At 32.6% G+C, this 23,215-nt stretch overlaps 1 protein-coding gene across 1 annotated transcript; it reads right to left on the bottom strand.

Annotated features, from left to right (window-relative positions):
* Positions 1–2,072: 2,072 nt before the first annotated feature.
* On the bottom strand, positions 2,073–22,137 carry LOC149909177 (integrin alpha-PS3-like). Its single transcript, XM_090101412.1, has 21 exons — positions 21,958–22,137; positions 18,471–18,604; positions 17,964–18,067; positions 17,121–17,235; positions 16,001–16,156; positions 14,483–14,593; positions 13,667–13,755; positions 12,389–12,613; positions 11,614–11,731; positions 10,514–10,687; positions 9,614–9,793; positions 8,955–9,079; positions 7,819–7,885; positions 7,259–7,403; positions 6,555–6,911; positions 5,056–5,140; positions 4,532–4,594; positions 4,092–4,215; positions 3,944–4,013; positions 3,609–3,726; positions 2,073–2,289 (listed from the first exon to the last, which is right to left on the bottom strand). Exons 1-21 carry the CDS (start codon positions 22,098–22,100, stop codon positions 2,152–2,154), a joined length of 2,841 nt encoding a protein of 946 aa, XP_089957538.1. The 5' UTR covers positions 22,101–22,137; the 3' UTR covers positions 2,073–2,151.
* Between the last annotated feature and the right edge of the window lie 1,078 nt (positions 22,138–23,215).

Below are 23,215 nucleotides of genomic sequence, written 5' to 3'. Positions count from 1 at the left end.
AAACAGCTTATAAATAATAATTATTAGTTATTTTTTTGCATCATGTAATATTTTTCTACCTAACACCTTAATCTCAATGTACAAAATAAAATTAAATCTACAGAAAAATGATTCGATAGTTTGTGCGCTTTTTAGTTTGTGACAGTTAATAGAAAATACTGATGAAATGATTTTGAAGATACTTGATTTTGAAGATACTTCTACCAGCAGAAAACTTTTTTAGTTAACTACTTCTGTGACATGGACTATTTTTATTTCAATTCGTCTCGGGCAAGCCAATAAATTTTATAACTGTACTTTACAACTGCTAAAGTGTAATAAAAATGCACTATAATAAATGACTTAATCATATTAATCGTATGTTATCATCGTCTTATCGGAACAGATTGGACATTGCCGAATATTGATATTTTTAGATAGAAATTTGGAGAAGAACAACAAAAGAACAAAATATTGTTATGACATTTTTATGAAGTAATAGTTATTTAACTCAAGAAACAAATTTTGGCATTACAAAGTCTAATATGATTAAATCTAGCGTCTGTAGACAAGGTTACGAAGTATGCATGGATCTATCTCCAGTTATCTTGGACATACTCCTCATTTCTGTGATGTTATAATATATGTTACTGTATTATATTGTATAATATACAGGGTGTTCCATCGTCGGTATAATATACTCAATGGAACTTGGTTTTTCACACACGAATGACGTAAAAATACTCATAAAATCCCTAAAACTTTTTTTGTATATAAGAGTTCTTAATACTCTTTATGTACACCCATGGTACACCCCTAACTGGCAACCCGCATAATTTTGTCACTACTTTTGTTTAAGATTTTTCATATAAAATTCTCAATATTAGTTACGATACTCCTCCGAAACGGCTGGACCGATTCTCATGAAATTTTGTGTGCCAATTGGGTATATCAGCCAAGATCTATTTTTCATACGATAAGAGCAGAGAATCAGCCAAGATCTATTTTTCATACGATAAGAGCAAGGCAGTGTGTCATAAAGTTTAAAAAAATCGAATAATTTTTTTTGACATTTCGTTGTACAATCATTATTTACGTAATCAAAACTATAAGCTCTACTGAGCTCTACTATTCTTTTTATCTATTTATCTCTTTAATATTATTAAACAGACGGCGGGAGTCGGGACACCCTGTTTAGATACTGAAGTACACATAAATGACTGGAGTTTGTTTTATTAAGATTATTATAAGAATTGTGACACGCAAAGAACAGGGTTTGAAGAAATATTTATTTCCTACAGTAGATCTGTGTTTAAATAAATAAAAATAAAATGGTCACACTCCGATTATTGATGATTTTGCAAAAGCGCGCGAAAATACACGCATACATAGATACCTACATCATACAATATTATTATGGTAGATTATTATATTTTTATATGGATACGTTTACATTTTAGAATAAGTAATATTACGTAAGTTCATATTGACGAGTTCATTTGAAAACTTAATTTTTCGAAGTGGGAAAACCCTTTACAAAAAATAACTTATAAAAAAGTAATTTATTCCGAGAAGGCTTTCGAACCATTTCTATGAAATTCAATTTAACGGCACTCGTCGCTTTCAAGGTTATATTATTAAGTAGGTACTTTGTATTTGCAATATTGGACATAAATTTATATTTTTCCTTCTTACAATAAATAAAAATTATAATATGAATTTTTAAGAAAAACTTGACTTGTTGCGTTATAAAAATAGGAAAACTATTGTTTTTAAACAATTATTACAGAAAAAAATTGCATATGTGTGTCCCTACACTAGGTACCTAGTCTAGTCTCTATGTCTTGCTTCTTATAGGCTTATCTCATCTTTATTATTAGATATTTATTATTTGAAGATCAATTCCTATATACCAACATTTACACAACATTTTTACAATTTAACAATTTTTTATTCGTCGCAATAAAAATGTATCAAAGAAATCCACTTGTCTCTACATAAAAATAATTATTGATCAAACTCAACAAAACACAGTCAAATAGAGCACCTCCTTTTCTTGAACTCGATTGAAAAATAAAACATCTTATTGGTTTAATACTTTTATTATATCAATAGCATCTTAATTTGTACTTATACATAATACGACTAGAATGTTCTATATCAATACAATAATTATTCTGAATCGCTAATCAGTTCCGCAGTGGATTCTTCTGCGACAGAAGATGTACAGGCTTGGTTGGTTTCCTCAGAACAAGATTCTTCTTGCAGTCGCTTGAGATCATCGCGCTTTTGTCGCGAGAAGAAACCGTACTGGAAAGATATTCATGTTTGTTTTTAACAATAGACAGAAGATAATAATATTATAAATAATTAATTAATAAATAAATATTTCGGGACAATTTTCACACACGGCACGATCTAATCCCATACTAAGCTTTCGCTTGTGTTATGGAAACCAGAGGCTGATAAACATACATATATAATTTTAAATAAATACTTATATAGATAATTAACACCCAGACACAGAGCAAATATCTATGTTCATCACACAAATATTTGCTCCGGGTGGGATTCGAACCCACGACCAGTGGCTTGAAAGGCAGGGTCACTACCAACCAATCCAACCGGCCAGTCATTATATTAATTGTTATGATATTTTTTTAACAATACACAGTTAGAAATGGGATTCTAAGGTGGTGGTTGAAATGGTCTTTGGAAACAATGTTGTTCTTGCGGATTTTTTAGAATGTCTAGAAAAAATAATATAATATTATAAAATATAATAAAATATAATAGTAATAATAATAAGTATAAGTAAGTATAGTAATAAGTACCTATCGTCTGTTGGGGGAATTTAAATATGAGTAACAATATTTCCTTGCGCAAAAGTTTATATGGTAATCTCAGGCTACTTATGATATTTTTTCTGCGAACTAAATTAACAGGAAATCGTTTTTGTAAAATTTGCGTAAAGGACACTTCCTTCACAAGAAAAAAGTCTTTATAATGTAAATGATGACACACTTCGGTTTTTCTTAGTATATTTGTTTTTCCCTTGACTTTTACTTATCCGATTCCAAGTTTTCAACCGATTTTTGTAAAAAAATCAAATAACATACTTTTATACTAAGTCAAAATTTACAAAATATAAAGAAGACGTGTGGCACTCGGGGACTGCCGCGGTAAAGCTATTGCATGCTATGCCTTCAAGCCACACCTCCGCGCCCGTCCCCGTGGGGAGCGTGAGGTTTTTTCGTTAGGCGCGGGTCAAACCCAAGCGGCGCGGGCGCGGGCGTGCCATAAGCGCACCTCTTGAATCTGTTTTGCACCACGTCCTTCTTATACATTTTGTATGAAAGAATTTTGGACAGGCGTCGAGACGGCACGCCACGGTTGTGCCAAGGTTGCGCCAAGGTTGCGCCCCAAAATTATTTCATACAAAATGCCAATAGCGCACCCGATGCACGCCGGCAGCGCGCCCGCGGCGCGCCGCGCCGCTTGTATATGTCCCGCGCCTAACGCAATTTCTGGATTCGGTCCCCGCGCTCAAGGCCCGCGATAGAAGCTATGCAATAGCTTAACAAATATTATTAATTTGTAATTAATAGCTACAAATAATTATTACCCACCTTATACATAACATAAACTATCACAGCTAGAAGTAATAACCCAGCGACACATCCCACTATGATCGGCCATATTGGTTGCGCTGGCTCCAGTACTAATGTAGTTGTTATTGTTGCATTCCTTTAAATATTTAGATTTATCTTAAGTAGGTACTTATGGAATAAGGGATTTTTTTTATTATACGGAAAATATTTTCACCTCCAGGTAATTTTTTTATCATTCAATACTATTTTTATAATTTACGGGACCATCTAAAGTAAACGGCAAAATTAAATCAGAAATTACTTACAACCATTGAGTTATGTACCTACATAGTAACTCAATGCTTAGAACTTACTTATTTTGACCGTCCAGTAATAACAGTGTCGTAGTTATATTATGTGTTATTTGTTCACCTAGAAACTTTCCTGAAAATATAAAGTAGATTTTTTTACATTTATGTACTTTATTTTGACAAAATATATGTTTCAAATATGATAACTTACCAAATTTATCCAAATCATAGAACAAAAATACAGGAATAGGCAGTGAAACTTTGGCAGGGATCGACCAAACGCATTGAATCGTGGGACCTTCACTGCAACCCTTAATCTTGTTGGATACATTCACCTAAAACAAATATAAATAAATAATTACTAATACATATTATTTTATGTACACGACATAAATAAGTCACCTTATATAACACGAATATACGAATTACGACGTACACATAAAAATGTATTTCAAAATATTGATTAGATCATTTTTCCTAATACAAATAGCATTTTGATGATCGTAGTTCTTCTATTGTTCAAAATTCTACATAAAACTATTAAAACGATTTGAAAGGTCATTAGTTAAAAAACACATTAATGTTGCTCTATTTTTTCTTTCTTTTTCAAATAAACAACAGACCAAATAAACTTAAGGATAATCTACTTACTTTATCAGGAAGTAGAATTTGTCCGGATAGATTAAACCAATCCGATGGGCCAAAGTTCGTTATCTGAAAAGAAAATATTTCATTATTAGGGATCGAGGAAAATAATACAAAAACTGTATGCGCGCATTTCAAAATTGTTTTTAAGTAAATTAAAATTATTGTAAGAACAAGTAAATATGAAAAAGACGTGTGGCACTCGGGGACTGCCGCGGTAAAGCTATTGCATGCTATGCCTTCAAGCCACACCTCCGTGCCCGTCGGAGTGGGGAGCGTGAGGTTTTTTCGTTACGGAATTTCTCGATTCGGTCCCCGCGCTCTTAAAAATTACTGTCACTGTCTTATCTAACTTTCGGGTAGCGGCCAGCGGGTATTTTAACACGTCATGTTTTCGTTTTTAAAACATTTAAACCAAATGTTTCGATGGAATGGATTCATTAGTTTTGCGAAATATATTAAGCTGAAGAAGAAATATTGGAAACGAAAAATAAAGAAAAACAAATAAAATGGCACTAAAATTATTTTACCTCAAAATAATGTTCAAAATGCACTTGGCCTCGTTCGTTAAACTTATCCCTTGTGACCGACATTGTAACATTTGGTAATGGTTTGCTGAAATCAATTGTAGAGATAAATATTAGTACCTATACCTAGGGCCGATTTTTCAATCCATGGTTAAAACTTATCCGCCCAATAAAGTATTACACGATAATATTAAAATGTCATCCGTAAACTGTCAAATACGGCCTAAGAATACATTTTTGAAATGGTAGTTTAAGTACATTATTCGATGAACAGTGGCGTGCATTCCATAAAGACATAAAGACACTGCCTACCCTACCATTTACCAAACTCTGATCAATATTTAATATGCATAAGTAAATGAAATTCACAGCGTCATTAAATTTTATTAATTGCGCAATGTAGTTATGAAATAAAAATATATTTCAAATATATTTTAGATCCATCTATCGGTAGTTTGGTAGCATTATTATCTAATTTCTATAACACCGGCTCGGCTCAAGTCACTATTCATGCGCTGCACTAGCGCCGCCACAGGACCCAGTACGTCACGGGACGGCAAAGACACAAACTATCCGTGTCTAAGTTTTTATATGTGTGCTCTGCGTGTCTACGCATATTTTATATGTGTGCGTGCCTATAAACACGGCACACTGATGTAATAAAATCACGCACACAAACACACAAGGTAGGCAGTGTCTTTTTACGAAGATATACGAATTAGGTACGAACCGAATTCGGAACTACATCGAAATTCGAAACTGAAGTTGAATATGCGACCAATTTAAGAAGTGTGATAATGTATACAATTTTGTAGCGGTAAAGACCATCTGCAAATAGTATCATTATTCGTTTGTTTTGTTTTGGAAATAACAAACGTTTACTTTGAGGTTAAATTTGTTTTTTGAGAAAATTAATAATGTTTACTACGACAATTTGCAAGTGAAGTGTTTTGAGAGTAACTAAATAGATTATGTATATCATCAGTGTATTTTGTAAGATAATAAGGCATACCTAATTTAACGAAAAATTCTTATTTTTGTTTTATGAATAAACTTTTATCAAACAGAGAGTGATAGGAAAAAGGCCGATCTATAAATGGATCTATACCGGAATTTGTAATACACAAAGGTAAAGTTAATCATTAATTACATAATATAGAATACTAGTTAGGATATCATACCTACTTTGACAATAATTATTTTATAGATAGTTAATAATATGACACCTATGTTCGTGATATGTTTTCCATTATTTTGCGGAAATACTATATGTATCTCCAATCAAATATCAGTACTGCAATATGAAATATTAGTTTTTATGACTTATTATCATTGCAATATTTCTGCCTACCCTGTCCAAAAACTCTGTGCACGCCCCTGTCGATGAATAAGTATTAACCAAGCATTGAAAAATCGGCCCTTAGTTAGAAATTTATGTATTAAATAAATAGATACAACAATATAAAAAAGAGCCATAAATCTAATAAACTCAAAATACAAACCCGCTAACAGCAAAACTGGCTTTAGGCGTAACAAAAATCGTCAATTGCTTCACAACCCGCTCCATATTAGTTCCTCTATAGAACGGCACATGTAACTCCACCTCTACACCTATTTCCTCATTCACCATAATTTCTCTAGAATATTCCACCTCTATTACCCATTCTATGGATTCCCCGCGATAAAATGGTGAGGGTAGTTTACAAGTTACATTAAAATCTTCCAAATAACAAGCACTGGGAAGCCTTTTTGGTGGTGAAATTAGTTGGAGATGTATTTCCGCTCCGTAGGAGGCTTCTTCTCTATTTATAATGCTGATTTTTAGACCGAGTCGGTCAGTGGAGCCGGGGATGTAGGGACTGAAATAATTATCAAATTAAGGGTTAAAAGATTAACTAATAGAATTGTGAATACAATGGGTCTTTTAGATTGCTGAAAGACGATAATTTTTCGAAATAGTTTAAGCTAACTATTGTCATTTATTCCCGAAAATGTTTAAAGACTCAACAATTTTTTTGAAGTTATATTTCTAATGCAATTTTTCGATCCTAGAAAATCTACATAACTGTACAGTTTTTTTTTTAATTAATAGTTTATTTCAAAAATTGTTTCAAACTCAATATAAAAATTTTGACCTAAATTGTAAATTAAACCTTCTTTATAATATTTGTTAAGTAAGTAGTTAAGAGAATACACCGCAACTTACTTGTTCAAAGATTCAAGTGTCATAAGCAATAGAGGCTGACAAATTAAGTCGTCCCCACAATCTCGTGTTAATTGAATATTAAATGACGTATCCAATATAGATTCGTCAGAAAGACGAGCTGCGTGGGATGGGAACACTATATTATCTGAAAATAAAACAGGTAATAATTCCGCAGGTAATATTTAATACCTCACTAAGAAAATAATTATCATTAACGAGAAAAGTATCAGCCTTCAAATTTTCAGAACTGGACAAAATTTAAATGGCACTAGCTTTTTCAAATATAAAAGTATCATCAGAATCGTTTTACCCAGTTGAAAGTTCTGATGTAATAAACACGAAAAAATTTAATAAGAGTAGAATTGAAAACCTCCTCATTTGATATCGATGAAAAATAATAAAATTCTATTGGGAGTCGTAGATAATAACGACGATACAAAAAGAGTTTATAAACATTCGACTTTTACTCAATACCTATTTATATTAGTTGAAATCGTTAACGAAAAAATAAATTCACCTCTCATTGAAAAGGAAAATACAAATTATAATATTTTATTTACCTTGAAACGCGTTGATCGCCGTCAAATTGAATTTCATTGAAATGGGTTTTGATAAATCGGCCGTCGGCTGCGAATAAATCGGCAGATGAGTAATTTTACGAGTTATTACGTTTTATTTTAAGAAAACATTTACGTGAAAGATCCTACAATTAATTCAGAGTATAATTAGATTGTAACATTTAAATATACTTTGAGGAAACATGATGAAATCATGCCACTTAAAAGTCCATACAATTCTCTCAATCTTTTTTGTATTAATTTGGATTTAGGTAAAAAAGGGTTAACTGTATAATCCACCTGACTGTCCAAATTCAAATAGGATACAGTGCGGATGAAAATGCCAAAGATTATTTCAAAACAATACCTACGTTCTGAAACTTTTTTCATACACCCAAATTGTAAAACAAATAAGCATACGTATTAGTGTATTTTTTTAATAACATTAAAAATCTACAAAAACTACAAGAGTTAATCAGAGATGGCATTTTGATGGCAAGCATTTAAGTTAGCTTTTATAGCATTAAGAGGGGGCATAAAGCAAAATAACCAATCTTCTATTAGATGATATGTGTAATATTCAAGACCAAATCTAAAAAATAAAATAAATATCAAACTAGATGATATGTTCAACGATTCTGTTTAATCAAAAACATAAAATATTAAAATTGACTCGATAAAAAAAAATCACCAAGTTAGCTCTAATTTTCACACTTTTACGTTTTCTACTTGACATGGTAATACTTATTATGATTTTTTTTTCATAAACAATTATATTAAAACATTTGCAAGATATTTGTCAGAGCATTTTGTGTAATTACTTTTAGTTTTGGTTTTATCTGCGATAAACCACTTTTGGCGCTCTTTTTTTCTCGAGATAAACGTTTGTTTTCCCATTCCCGACGGATTTCCGGGATAAAACCTATCCTATGTTAATCCAAGGTTGAATCAAACATTTAGCACACATATAGAGGGTCTATATGTGTGCTAAATTTCAATGTAATCGGTTCTGTAGTATTTGTGTGAAAGAGTAACAAACATACACACACACATCCATCCTTACAAACTTTCGCATTTATAATATTAGTAGGAAGTAGGATAGGAGGACGTAGGATATCAGTAAGATAAGTACAACTTACATGTACTTTAACAACTTGTTCCTCACACAATTCATTACCGGGTTTAATCGTTATATTGTATTCTGAATCACCATCAAGCATGGCGCGATTGTCTTCACTATCTATTGATATTGTTGCTAAAAGATCTGCAAAAGGATTATTTAATTAAATTTTTTTATTTTAGAACTGTTTTTAAATCTGTTTCATGTGTATGTTTGTATGTAACCGACGCCTTTAGAGTCGATTTTAACCCTCTTATACGATTTGTAACAATTTTCATCAAAATCGGTTTAGCGGGTTAGGCGTGAGGAAGATACAAACAGGCAGAAAGAAAGATAGACAACTTAAATGTTTTTGAAGTTAAACTTCTTTATCGGGGCTGGAAAAAATTTAGTGTAACATTTTTTCGTTACGCGTGACATTTTTCCGTTACGAGCCATCTTTTTCTTATCACGCGTGATTCAAAGTATTTCTGTAAAGTTGCATAATATAGTAAATTATTTTTTGAAAAATAAGGTCATGAAGAAGTTTCACCTCTTACGTGTGTACACGCACACATTTTTTTTTCAAGAAACATAAGAAGGCAAAAAAGTACGTAAATATAAGATTGTTATCAAACAAACCACAAAAGGTATATTTCCCTAGATCTTTGAATAAAATATTATTTTTAATATACAGACCCAATTTAACATGAGGCGTAACACTATCAGCGGCTATCACGCAAAACAAGGCTGTAAAGTTAGTAGCATTAGGTTGTAAATCCATTGCATCAGGGACCTTTATACTGGCTTCCACGTGGACTGTTGGAACACATCTGAATAGATACGCTGTATTGGATTTGTAAGCACCTATTGCTAAATCTGGAATAAAAAATTTAATGAATGAATGAATGAATGAATGAAAGCTTTATGGTACACAGCAAAATAAAAAAAAGACGTGTGTCACTCGGGAACTGCGGCGGTAAAGCTATTGCATGCCATGCCTTCTAGCCACACCTCTGCGCCCGTCGGAATAGGGAGCGTGAGGTTTTTCGTTACGCAATTTCTGGATTCGGTCCCCGCGCTCAAGGCCCGCGATAGAAGCTATGCAATAGCTTAATAAAATATTCATAAATTGCACAATAGGCGACCTTATGGCTACAGAGCCATGTCTTTAGAGCCATCAATTATTAATGAAGTAAGTTTCAAGTATGAAAATCAAAATTATTGTCCATTAGCTTTTTGTTTAAATTCATGAACTGAAATTTTAAATTAGTGATTTCTGTATGATTTATGTAAAAAACGAATCTACACTGCTTTTTCCTGAGTTCTTGACACAAGCTTAAGTATGTAATCGTTTTCGTCTCTTTAAAATAAAGTATGTTAACACAATTTGATGAGGATTTAAGCCATTTAAATATTTCGATCTTATAGAACAGAATTTTGTTTCAAGTTTTATACACATTTGGCAAACGTTTTGCCCCTCTTATCAGAAGTCAAATTATTTAAAGAAATAATCTAGTTCGAAGTAAAACAGTGTAAAAGTATTCATTCTACCAAAAACAACATCCAAAAATAAATCAACATACTTTCTTTACTCACCATTACAATTATTATTATCAACATCAATTCCTTTAGATATGGAGAAGCCGAAACTTCTAGAACCAGGGGCTTTAATCTTTTGTACGTATTGCCCTTGTAAGCCTGATTTACTTCCTCGATAGATATATACTGAGCCAGATCCATCGTCTTCCCAGGGAGCTCCGATTGCTATGTCTGAAACAATTTAGTTTCAGGAATACGGTAAACTATCGTTTTCCTTTATTTTTTTTGACAATTTTCACACACGGCACGATCTGATCCCATACTAAGCTTTCGCTTGTGTTATGGAAACCAGATGGCTGATAAACATGCAATTTTTAATAAATAATTATATAGATAATTAACACCCAGACACAGCAAACATCTATGTTCATCACACAAATATTTGCCCCGGGTGGGAATCGAACCCACGACCTCTGGCTTGGAAGGCAGGCCCACTACCAACCAAGCTAACCGGTCATAGATTTACCTAATGTATTTCAGATGTAATGTAGTATGTAGATAGAGGCTGATAATGATAATGGTTAAAATTATTAAAGTTTAAAAGCATTCAAATGCATTTTGAGAAATTTTTAAAGAATCGACAAAATTCGATCACCAGAGCGGCATTCGAACCCACGTCTTTTTCTCGTACCTTGGCCATGCTTAGCTTCTCGGCCACTTCGCATCATAAGGATTTTTAACACTATTTGTCTGTTAAAATATACTTCTCTATAGAAATATCGAACCGATCCTTTGAAACTACTATGAAAAATACCAAAAAAGCAGTTTGTCTGGTTGGTTATATATCTAGAGACACTAAAGATAAGAAAATATTAAAGAACAAATCAAAATTTCATATTCAACTAGCAAACCGGGCGAACTCCGTTTCGCCACCAGAGAGACCTTTTCTTTGCTATAAACCTCACGGAGCCCGAGACCTTTCCAACGAATGCAAAACCGTGGAAATCGGTTCGTGCATTCTGGAGTTATAGCGTCAGGAAGGAAAACCCGACTTATTTTTATATAGTACCTAGATTACAATTCCTCCTTGTACTTACATGCTTTCTAACTATATTCCTGCTTTCATTAAAAATAAAACAAATTAGCTTTATATTTACCAGTGTATCCATCATCATCGATATCTCCCAGATCAGCAATTGATAGTCCAAAATGCGCTCCATTACTCCCCGAACCCATGACGAAACCAGATGATTTTAGAGTTATATTATCTTGGAACTAAAAATAAGGTATAATAAAAGTCTATGCATTCAGTGCATTAATTTAATTATTAAAACCTTAGAGATTAAAACCAATTAATTCAATAATCTATAAGTTCATGGAAGATACTATGGTAGTTATTAATAGTAAATGGTAGTAATACGGAACAAGTATTTAATTATTTAGGTACTAGCGGTCCGCCCCGGCTTCGCCCGTGGTACATATGAAAAATAGATGTTGGCCGATTCTCAGAGACTTACCCGATATGCACAGAAAATTTCATGAGAATCGGTCCACCCGTTTCGGAGGAGTATGCAGACTAACATTGTGACACGAGAATTTTATATATAAGATAATATTATTTAGTGCTATGTAATATGGTAGTTATTAGTAGAAAAATATTTGTAAATCCGTATCTTTTTTGGTCGATTTATTTGATCAGGATAATCTCCAAATAATGAGGACTTTACAGGCAGATAATCTCAAGGAGATTTCTTATAAAGGGAAATTGCTTGGGCTTAATTTTAGAAAATCAATTAGGAAGCCTCAAGAAGGAAGCGAATAAAGAATATAATGAGATTATTAAAGAACTAAATAGGGATAATGAAAGTGTTATAAAATAACAACCTTAAACTAAAATGTCCTAGATAGAAAAAAATAATAGTTTTGACTAACCTGTTTCTCTGACAAATAAACAAAAACAGCGCCCTGATTGTACGTCAATGTGCCATTTTTGCGAACATAGTTGGGTGCACCAACTAGTAAATCAGCCAGACCGTCTCCATTAATATCAGTACAGCATAATGTGGCTCCAAAATAACTGCCCAGTTGGGGACCAAAGAGCTTTGCTTTTATATGGAGGGAGTCAGTTTCTCGGGACACTGGCTCGAATATTAGTACCTTTGGATGAAAAATATTAAATTAATGATGAATAACATCCTACTATCCTATCCTATCCTACTTCTTACTACTATTATAAATGCGAAAGTATTTGAGGATGTATGTGTATGTTTGTTACCCTTTCACGCAAATACTACAAAACTGATTACAATGAAATTTAGCACAAATATAGAGGATAACTTGGATTAACACATAGGATAGGTTTTATTCCGGAAATCCCAAGGGAACGGGAATTATGCGGGTTTTTCTTTGAAAACACGGGTGATGCCGCGGGTGGAAAGCTAGTGAACAATAAATTACTTTAGATAAAAAATCTCACGTAAAATGAAATATGGAGATTGAAGTATAACTGATAATACTACAATACTACCACAACTAATATTGTAAATGCAAAAGAATTCTGTCGATCTGTCTTTTACGCTACTATTGTGTTTTATACAAATAGGAAAAAAATAAATAAAGATAACATTTAATGTAAACAAAAACTCGTCTCTCGACAGCTCAACTAAACACGGCAGCAGACAATGTGCACAATGAAATGTGATTAAATCTCACAGTCCACTTATCTTTACTTAATATTAGCGGTCCGCCCCGGCTTCGCCCGTGGTACCTACATGTTTAAACTATCCTATCTCTCAAGTTGGATCGAACTGCACATGGTGTGCGAATTTTATTATAATCGGTTAAGTGGTTTAGGAGTCCATTGAGGACAAACATTGTGACACGAGATTTATATATATTAAGATTGTAAAGAGGAAGTTATTTTTTAGTCTGTGTATTTGTTAAAATTTAACTCAAACTACTCGATCAATTTTGAAAATTATTTTGCCAGAATAGCTAAATTAGCAGCAAGCTATATTTTATTAAAATAAAATTTATTTACAAGAAACAGGTTCATTTTAATGTTCAAAGGCGGACGCGGCAAGGCACTATGCGGACGAAGAATAAGCGGCTAGTTTTAGGACAAAGACATTTCTAGACCGTCAAAGAATATTTTATTATATCTCATTCATAAATTATTAATGGAATGAAGGAATAGTTTGAAAAACTAACCTGCCCATAACCTGATTTGGATCGTGGAGCGCCAGCGATGTAAAGAATCTTGCCATCTGTCTCGAATACTCCGGATTCTACACTATATCCTGATAAAAACATTTAGTTAGAACTCATATTAAAGTAAAAAAATTGGTTGTCTGTAAAGTCGGTTTACTGACGATAGTTGAACGTGACAACGTCCGATTGTGCTTCTTTGTCGCTCGTTCCGCGCTCTCGCTTGCACTTCAAGCCTTACATGGAACGCCTCAGAGCGAGGTAACGCCGCATGAGTCATGTTTTTTCGTGCGTGCAGCCGGCTCTATCGAATTATAAGACGTTGTCACGTCAAAAATAAATATGTGAATTACTTAGATGTATTAAGATTTAACTTTGAAACATAAACGAAGAATCGTTAGGATATCTTGATGCTTATATTCTGCATCATTATGAGCACTAGAAATGAAGAAATATGGAAGATAAGGAAAAAAGACGTACCTACTTACACAGCATCGAAATTAATGAATGTGACATAGTCAGTTTTAATGTTGATAGTTTATTAATAGGTTAGATTATATGTTATATATAGTTAGGTTGTAGCAAAACTAGGAAAGGATAGAATTGGAAAGGTCGTACCAAAAAACATTGAAGTTTTTTTTTATGTCAGAGCAAGCAAAGGGGCAGGTGGGCCACCTGATGTTAAGTGGTCACCACCGCCCATATACACTTGTAACACTAGAAGTGTTACAGGTGCTTTGCCGGCCTTTGTTCCAGAGTCATTTATTTGTAAGGCTTAAGTATTAAGTATAAGAGTTTTAATAAATATTATAAAATTACCAAGATAATCATCCGGGCCTATCTCTCTGGTGTAATAAGGATTAGCCGTGGGCTGCTTGTTCACGAATGTACTGCGCATATCTGGTATGTACTTATATTCTACTATACCACCTGGAATATATTATAATACAATGGTAGCATGTAAAATGAAGAAGAGGATCTAAAGGAATTCTCTTAAAATTAAAAAAAGAAACTAAAAGTTCTATTCAATTTAAAAACTACTAATATAAACTAAAATTCCTAATCTCTACACAAAAGTGATATTTTTGGAGTCCTAAACTTTTTAACCGCCTCCTCGGTACAGTGGTTGACGCGTGAGCGTAACACCACGGGGTCCTGGGTTCGATTCCCGGTGGAGACGAAGAAAAAAAAATGTCTCGGTCTGGTAGGACACAGAAGGCTGATCACCTACTTGTCCCTAAAGAAAATCCATCAGTGAAACAGATGTATAATGCATCTGCCCCTTACCCCACTAGGGGACATGGGACTTCACTTTAAACTTTTTAAAGCAAATATTTCCCAAATAATAATAACTTTAACAGAATAGATGACATGTTACAGCATTTTCTTCTGAACTAAATCAAAATAATATACAATATGGAACAGCTGTTTCCATTCGCTATTCTAACGAATCTCACCCGTGTTACATGATACCTACAGAAGCATACATTTGATAGAAATTTGCATTGAAATACAGAACATTGTGAGGAAATATCTCAGATATATTATTATGTATCAACAACATTTTGAAAATACGAGAAGACACATAGCGTATGGATAGAATATATACTTAACTAGAGGTCCGCCCCGGCTTCGCCCGTGGTACATATTTTGCAATGAAAGGTAGCCTATGTCCTTTCTCGGATATCAAAATATCTCTATACCAAATTTCATGCAAATTGGTTCAGTAGTTAAGGCGTGATTGAGTTACAGACAGACAGACAGAGTTACTTTCGCATTTATAATATTATATATATTATATAGTATGGATTTGTACAAGGTACCACATGTTTTAAAGCAATATTATTTCCAGTATTGAATGTGATGGCACTAGATGACCTATAAGGTCATCATGAACTCTGTCATTTTCCTACACTGGAATTATTTATTTATTTATTTACATTAAACATTAAACAAAGCAGAAAATGAACAATATTACAAAAAGGCATCATTTGTATAAGAGGCGGCAATCTCTACCAGGCAACCTGGTAGGAAACAAAATGTATGGAGTTCATGGGATAGCGCAAAATAAATAATTACAATTAGGAATGAATACTGCATTATGACATCATTTCAATCCCCCTTGATTCACTACGATTAACTATAAAGAAAAAAAAGAGCGTGTGCGCCGAACACACGAGTCAGAAGTGAAACTTCTTTGGCAAAATTCAAAGATACCAAAATCCTCGCCTTACTCCATGGCGTGACAGTATTGCCTTGAAATTTTACTCTCAACACGCCTAAAGAAGTTTCACTTCAAAATATATAGGTATTAGCAGGTATTATTCATAATATTACCCGTCCATTGTAAAAGACCAGGAGCTCCCATGATAAAACTATTATTTCCCGTGTCTTTCACTGATATCCCAGCTTGGCCGTACGCGTAGAAGTTCAGGTGGGTGCCATATTCCCCGAACTCTTTTCTTAATCCATCTGTCATGAATGCTTGTCTATCTGTAAGCAAAAGTAGTTAAATTATAATCCTATTAAAATATGTTTATTTGGTTATTATAAAGTGGATAAACGGCAAAAAAATATAGCCAAATTGTAAAATGTGATGTAATTCTGATAAGGAGCTTGTACCCTTAAACAGCTTATTGAATTTTAAGTGTCCCCAACGTATATGAGCTATTTTTCCTCATTTTCTATGAGCCTAAAATGAAGATTGTAGGTACAAAAAAAAAAACCGAAAAAGTAAAAAAATTTAACACGTCTAAAAAGACGCAAAACAAATTGATCCAATCCATATCCAATCCAATGAATTTTGATGTTTTATGTGAGATATTTTAACTGGTGCTTCTGAGTGTATAATTGCCACATAAGTATTTTTTATTAAATAAGGGATGATCTCATAAGATACGTAATTTTTTTAATAAATTATAAATAATTAAAATATTAGGTGCGTCATTGCACTATGAAGCAGGATTAAACTTTAGGCAATCATCACGTTTGGTCAGTACTTAGACCTTGAGAATCGCAAGCTGAAAATGTACTTTTTATCTAGTTTTTAAATTCGCCATAATATTTACATTAAACAATGAACAAAGAAGGAAATGACTAATGCAGATGTGATTTTAATAAAGCAGAATCATTACTCATTAAATATTTTCATATTCTTTTGCTTCTATGATATTTGTACTAAATTACATGTATGCTTAACTTGGTTCAAACAGCAAACTAATAGTAATAAGTATATGGCATTATGACTGGTATGTTCGTCTTGTTTTAAGTCTGCTATAAATTATGACGACCAGACGACCAGTGGCTTAATCCTATTACTATAAAAATCTGATTTTATGAAAATGTTTATGTATTATTCTTTCCTGCGAAAGCTTCATCGGATTATTATATAATTTGGCACACCCATAATACTTTTATAACCTGTAATAAATGAAGTTCGCAATTTGTTTAAACTCACTCATTTCTTTCAACGGGAAGAGGGTAGCTGCCCGTAATTGTCCCTGTATGTAACACGCGCCGTTCGCCAATAAATGAGTCGTTTTGTATGGCACAGCCCAGCGTGGAGCGCACACCTGCAAGATTTTATGATATTGTAAGGAATTTTTAATTTACGCGGGTAGTTATTGCATTGTAATTAGAACAATAGATACTACTTTTGTTAAATTATACAGGGCGTCCCACTATTTGTATACTAAGCGCGAAGGGACTTGTAGTTTTGCATAGACTGATCACGGAAAAAATAGTTAAACAACAAAATTACGTCAAAAATTTTTTGCTAAATTTTTCCTGAAAATCCATGTTTTCTTCTCTAGCTTCGCGCAGCCGGCATATACCGCTTCGCTAATGTGAGCATTTTGTCTATGAAAACATAAAAGATAGCTCACGTGCGGGTGGCAAAGTTGAGCGGGTTGCTTGTTATGGCTGTACACATAGAGTTTTAAGAATTCATCTATTTGAAAAAAAATGCGTCTGGAATTTTATGAGTATTTTTTACATACTTAGCGTATGCAAAACTATAACCTCCTTTGAGCTTAGTATACCAACAGTGGGACACCCTGTAGGGATCCCGATTCATTATAGTATTCGTATGAGACTGAAGTTTTACCAGTTGCTGAGAAAATCTATTATCCAGATAGCCTATTTTAAACTAAAACTGACAGAAAAAGAAAATATTAACAGAACGTTTCCAAAAGTTACGAAACTCTAATTGCCAGAATATTATCTTTAAGGTACTCCATTAGTACCTACTTATAAAGAATGGTCCAACTATGACATTGTAGTATTATTATTACTTTATTACCAATAATTTTCCAGTAGGTACGGTTGAGATGGTCGCTCCAAACCACATGTCCTCCCTGAAGAAGTACGAATATGAAGCCATTTTACTAAACGTGATGTCTTGTGCTGAAATTACAATAATTTAAACCTTTGATTGTGTTACTAGAAATTATGATTAGAATAGAAAAGATCTATCGGGTCATAGGTATAGTACCTACCTAAGTATATTTTTTACGCATGTTTTTTCAAACGTCTTGGTAGGTGACTCAAGATTCAAAAGGTATTTTTACAACATCAGGATCAATCAATGTGTAGTTATAACAAAATAATCAATTTTTTTCGCTAAGTTAGTTAATTTGTCTTCTTTGAAAGAAGAGGTGCAATTTTAGTGTTTTTTCATGTATAATTTGTTTTTTGATAAACTATTAAAGAAAGAGCTTGTGTTTCAGAAGTGAAATTTGGCAGGATTCAATAGATACCCAAGTCGCTTTAAGAAGTATCACTTCAAAATAAATACTTATTTTATTACCTCCATCGTCGATCCCCAGTGGTCTACACGTAACATTCTTAACATTTAGCTCAGTCAGCCCACATTTGAACACTGCACCAGAAGTCACGTTGGAATTAAACCGGTTCTTAGCTTTAGGTGCTCCTATGAACAGCCTGGAAGAAATATATTTATTGATTATTGACATGCTTTTAAAAGAGCAAATATGGAGTTTCTTGCCGGTTCTTCTGCATAGATACTGCTTTCCGAATCGGTGGTAAATATTAAATAGTTTGGAAAATCCAAAAGTGCACGCCTCATAATTTTTTTTACAGAATTATTTATTAATTATTATTTTTGTTTATTTAATAACAATTAAACCACATCGAATCAGACCCTGAAAAATGAAAGGGTTCTATTCCTGAGCATACTCAAGCGTAAGAGAAAAAAAAAGACTCGATTAGTAAAGTATTTCGGTCGCTATCGTGTTAACAAGAAAATCCTCCGCACATACAGACACACGGACGTCCAAGACAGAACTTTTTTAAACTGTTTTTTAACTAGTTTAAATAACAAAAATGACATCAAAAATATCATGAATGTTAAAAATAGTGTTTTTTCTTAATATGTGTGTGTATGTATTATCTTACAAGTGCAATGTATGATACATAAAGACATTTTAAGTTTGAAAAATCAGATGTTTTGCGCGAAGTGACAGTAGTACCCACCTCAACGCTTCGCTTATGAGGCGTGCAAAATATGTAATGAAGATTCAAAAGTGCTTCTCGAAGAAGTCTTATTGAATAAATCAATGTTTGAGTTTGAGTTAATTTAATAACTAGCTTACCGCCCGCGGCTTCGCCCGCTTTGTCTAAAACCTAATAAATTATATACTAAAACCTTCCTCTTGAATCACTCTATCTATAAAAAAAACCGCATCAAAATCCGTTGCGTAGTTTTAAAGATTTAAGCATACAAAGGGATATAGGGACAGAGAAAGCGATGTTTTATACTATGTAGTGATGATACATGTTTATTGAATAGAATACAATGAAAAGATCATGTAGCTTGCTAGTAATTCAGAGCACAGATGCTATTTTCCAGTTAAAAAAATTGGTTGTCTGTAAAGTCGGTTTATTGACGATAGTTGAACGTGACCACAGACGTGACAACGTCCGATTGTGCTTCTTTGTCGCTCGTTCCGCGCTCTCGCTTGTACTTCAAGCCTACATGGAACGCCTCAGAGCGAGGTAACGCCGCATGAGTCATGTTTATTTCGCGCGTCCAGCCGGCTCTATCGAATTATTAGACGTTGTCACATCAAAATGAAAACCTAATTATCCAGATAATTAAATTGTTTTTACGTTCACGATCATTTACCTACCTACCTATGTAGACCTAAGTTCCGACATGAAATACGGACAAACTATAAATTTGATTAGCTTAAATTTCAAGGATAAATAATTATGAATAAATCGTTAAACCTAACGAATATGTTTATTTAAGCCTTCATAATATATTTTACATGTAAACCTTATCCAACCGCAGAAGTCTAGTCTAGATTTCCTCATCAAAACAAAAGAATTGAATGATTCATAATTATTTACTCATACATAATTCAGTATAAAGAACATTCTGATAAAAAACTGTCCATATGATTAATCCCAAGTACCTAGGTAGGTACTCAGAAATTTTTGTCGAACTGTGGCCATCTCCGATTATAAAACTAAAAAGCTCAATATATTTTGATAGAATTTATCAACTTATTACCGGAAGTACTTTTTTATCAAAAGACTAGATTTCTTTTTATTGTGTGTGTGTGTTTGTTACTCTTCCACGCATACACTACTGAACCGATTATAATGAAATTAAGCACATATTATATAGAGGGTAACTTGGATTAACACATAGGTTTTATCCGGGTTATAGAACTATGTGGGTTTTTCTTTGAAAACGCGAAGCCGCGGGCGGAAAGCTATCTAGTACTTACCTATATACTATCAGTATGGATCTATTATATGGACAAAATATGTTAGTCACTAATATTGGAAAATATCCAGGTGATGCAAATAATACATTGTTACAGGCTTAAGGGGGCGCATAAAGCAAAATAACCAATCTTCTATTAGATGATACGTGTAATATGCAAGACCAAATCTAAAAAATAAAATATATATCAAACTAGATGATATGTTCAACGATTCTGTTTAATCAAAAACATAAAATATTAAAATTTACTCGATAAAAAAAAAAATCACCAAGTTAGCTCTAATTTTCACACTTTTATGTTTTCTACTTGACATGGTAATACTTATTATGATTTTTTTTTCATAAACAATTATATTAAAACATTTGCAAGATATTTGTCAGAGCATTTTGTGTAATTACTTTTAGTTTTGGTTTTATCTGCGATAAACCACTTTTATCGTGACAAAATCAAACGTTTATCTCGAGAAAAAAAGAGCGCCAAAAGTGGTTTATCGCAGATAAAACCAAAACTAAAAGTAATTACACAAAATGCTCTGACAAATATCTTGCAAATGTTTTAATATAATTGTTTATGAAAAAAAAATCATAATAAGTATTACCATGTCAAGTAGAAAACGTAAAAATGTCGAAAATTAGAGCTAACTTGGTGATTTTTTTTTATCGAGTAAATTTTAATATTTTATGTTTTTGATTAAACAGAATCGTTGAACATATCATCTAGTTTGATATATATTTTATTTTTTAGATTTGGTCTTGCATATTACACGTATCATCTAATAGAAGATTGGTTATTTTGCTTTATGCGCCCCCTTAAGCAGTCAGAGTAAATAATCAGCTACTTATAAAGTTGCACTGAATGAATTACAACAATGACTCATAAGCTCGCATTAATGTTTTTGTTGATTTGGATGTGGGAATACTTCAATCATGCCAAATATTTTTACCCCTAAAATCTAAGTACCTATGTTTTATAAGCATCCTTATACAACGGACTGATGACACATATATATTTATTTCATAAACAAACAGTCTAAGCTTTATTTCAATAGTCATACAAATCATGCATGCATGGAATTTTTTATTTCTAGGACATATCGGTTTCCTTACAATGTATTGAAATCTATAATAATATTTTGAACACTGCGATTACTAATCAACATTATACAATTTATTAATTTTATAGGTATAAAGTTTATACGTCATAACAATACTAATAAAATTATAGGTAGTTATATAGATACTAGCGGTCCGCCCCGGCTTCACCCGTGTAAAAGATAGCCTATTTTCTTTCTCAGGGTCTAAAGATTGTCTGTGCCAGATTTCATCAAAATCGGTTGAGAGGTTTAAGCGGGAAAGCGTAACAGACAGACAGACAGACAGACCGACAGAGTTACTTTCGCATTTATAATATTAAATAAGTAAGTAAGGATTTGTTCCCTCATCAAGTAAGGATTGTTGTCAAAATGAATATAATCGAAACCTAAAGTTTAGATAGCACTGACCGAATAATACTAATCATTAATTAAATAAAAGTACTTACTCTGAATTATTTAACACTACCGAATAACCGAAATAATCTGACACAACATTAGGTTGAAATGCCACCAACGATTTTATATGAAACACGTCACAATTACAGTTATTGATAAACAAAATAGATATAAAAATATTAAAAATAAACATTGTTTATATTTGTTTACAATCACATGTTCTCACTACCATTGCAATTACTAAACTGACAGTCGTTATAGATAATGTAATAATATGTATTTAATAAAATTGTTGTGACGAAGTAAATAGAGAAGTTTGTTTTAGATCGCATTAGCTAATTATTATATAATTTTAATAATTGGTAGAATGATGATTCAGAGGTTTTCTTGTTTAAATGCTTAGACGGTCAATTTAGTTGTGTGTGGTTTAAACGTCTTGAAAAAGAAATTATACGAACTTCCATATTATTTTCGTTTTTTTAACGTTCGAAGTGAATATGTTTCTTTTATTTCTACTTAATATTACTTGAACCATGGACTAATAGAAGTGTATTAGTCTATGCTTGAACTTACCTTTTTGTAGGACCCGGACCTTCGCGTTTATGCTCACGCGTACAAAAGAGGTCATACGTTATCAAGCAGAAGAAATTAACCTTTTATTATTCCTTGGTGATAATGATTCCTTGGTGAATAAAAGAGGTGTGTGAGAAGAAGAAGGCTTTAATGGATATGATAAAGTAATTAAATACTTTAGCAGCAATTTGAACGTTAGTAAGTATAATTGCACGTCATTAGTTGATTACCTAATAAACAAAAGAATCAGTATAAATGAAAAAGTAACAATACAAACAAATTTAGGTACCTATACTTACAAGAAATTTCATAAAATATTACCTGCAATATTTGGAACATAATATTGTACCTATACGAAGAGGTTTAGAAAGAAAAAAGCAATTTAGTTGAGGGTACCTATTATTAAATTTTCCATTATTCAATAGATATTATGATTCAGGGCAGTTAAAAATTAACAGTGATTTGTTTTAAAAATCTGTCTGAACTTTATCTGATTGCGTGTTGTGTACCTAATTATTTGTTGCTGAAACATTTGCGTAAAAGAAAAATTAAAAACTAAAGCAATAATAATTGTATCGGCATCGAAAGACTGGAAGAATACAACAGTAAATGGGTATTTTAGCAATTTGATTGAATGTAATATTTGTACTATTCTTCAAATTAATAATCATAAAGTAGGTAGGTAGTTAGATACTAAATAATTGCGATTTTTTCCCAAAAAAAAAAAATTGTTAA

The sequence above is a fragment of the Colias eurytheme genome, chromosome 4, assembly GCF_061535395.1.
Source record: "Colias eurytheme isolate Ceu_HAF_F1 chromosome 4, ilColEury1 Martin Lab GWU primary, whole genome shotgun sequence".
Taxonomy (NCBI): Eukaryota; Metazoa; Arthropoda; class Insecta; order Lepidoptera; family Pieridae; genus Colias; species Colias eurytheme.
This window is presented reverse-complemented; position numbering and strand designations above follow the sequence as displayed.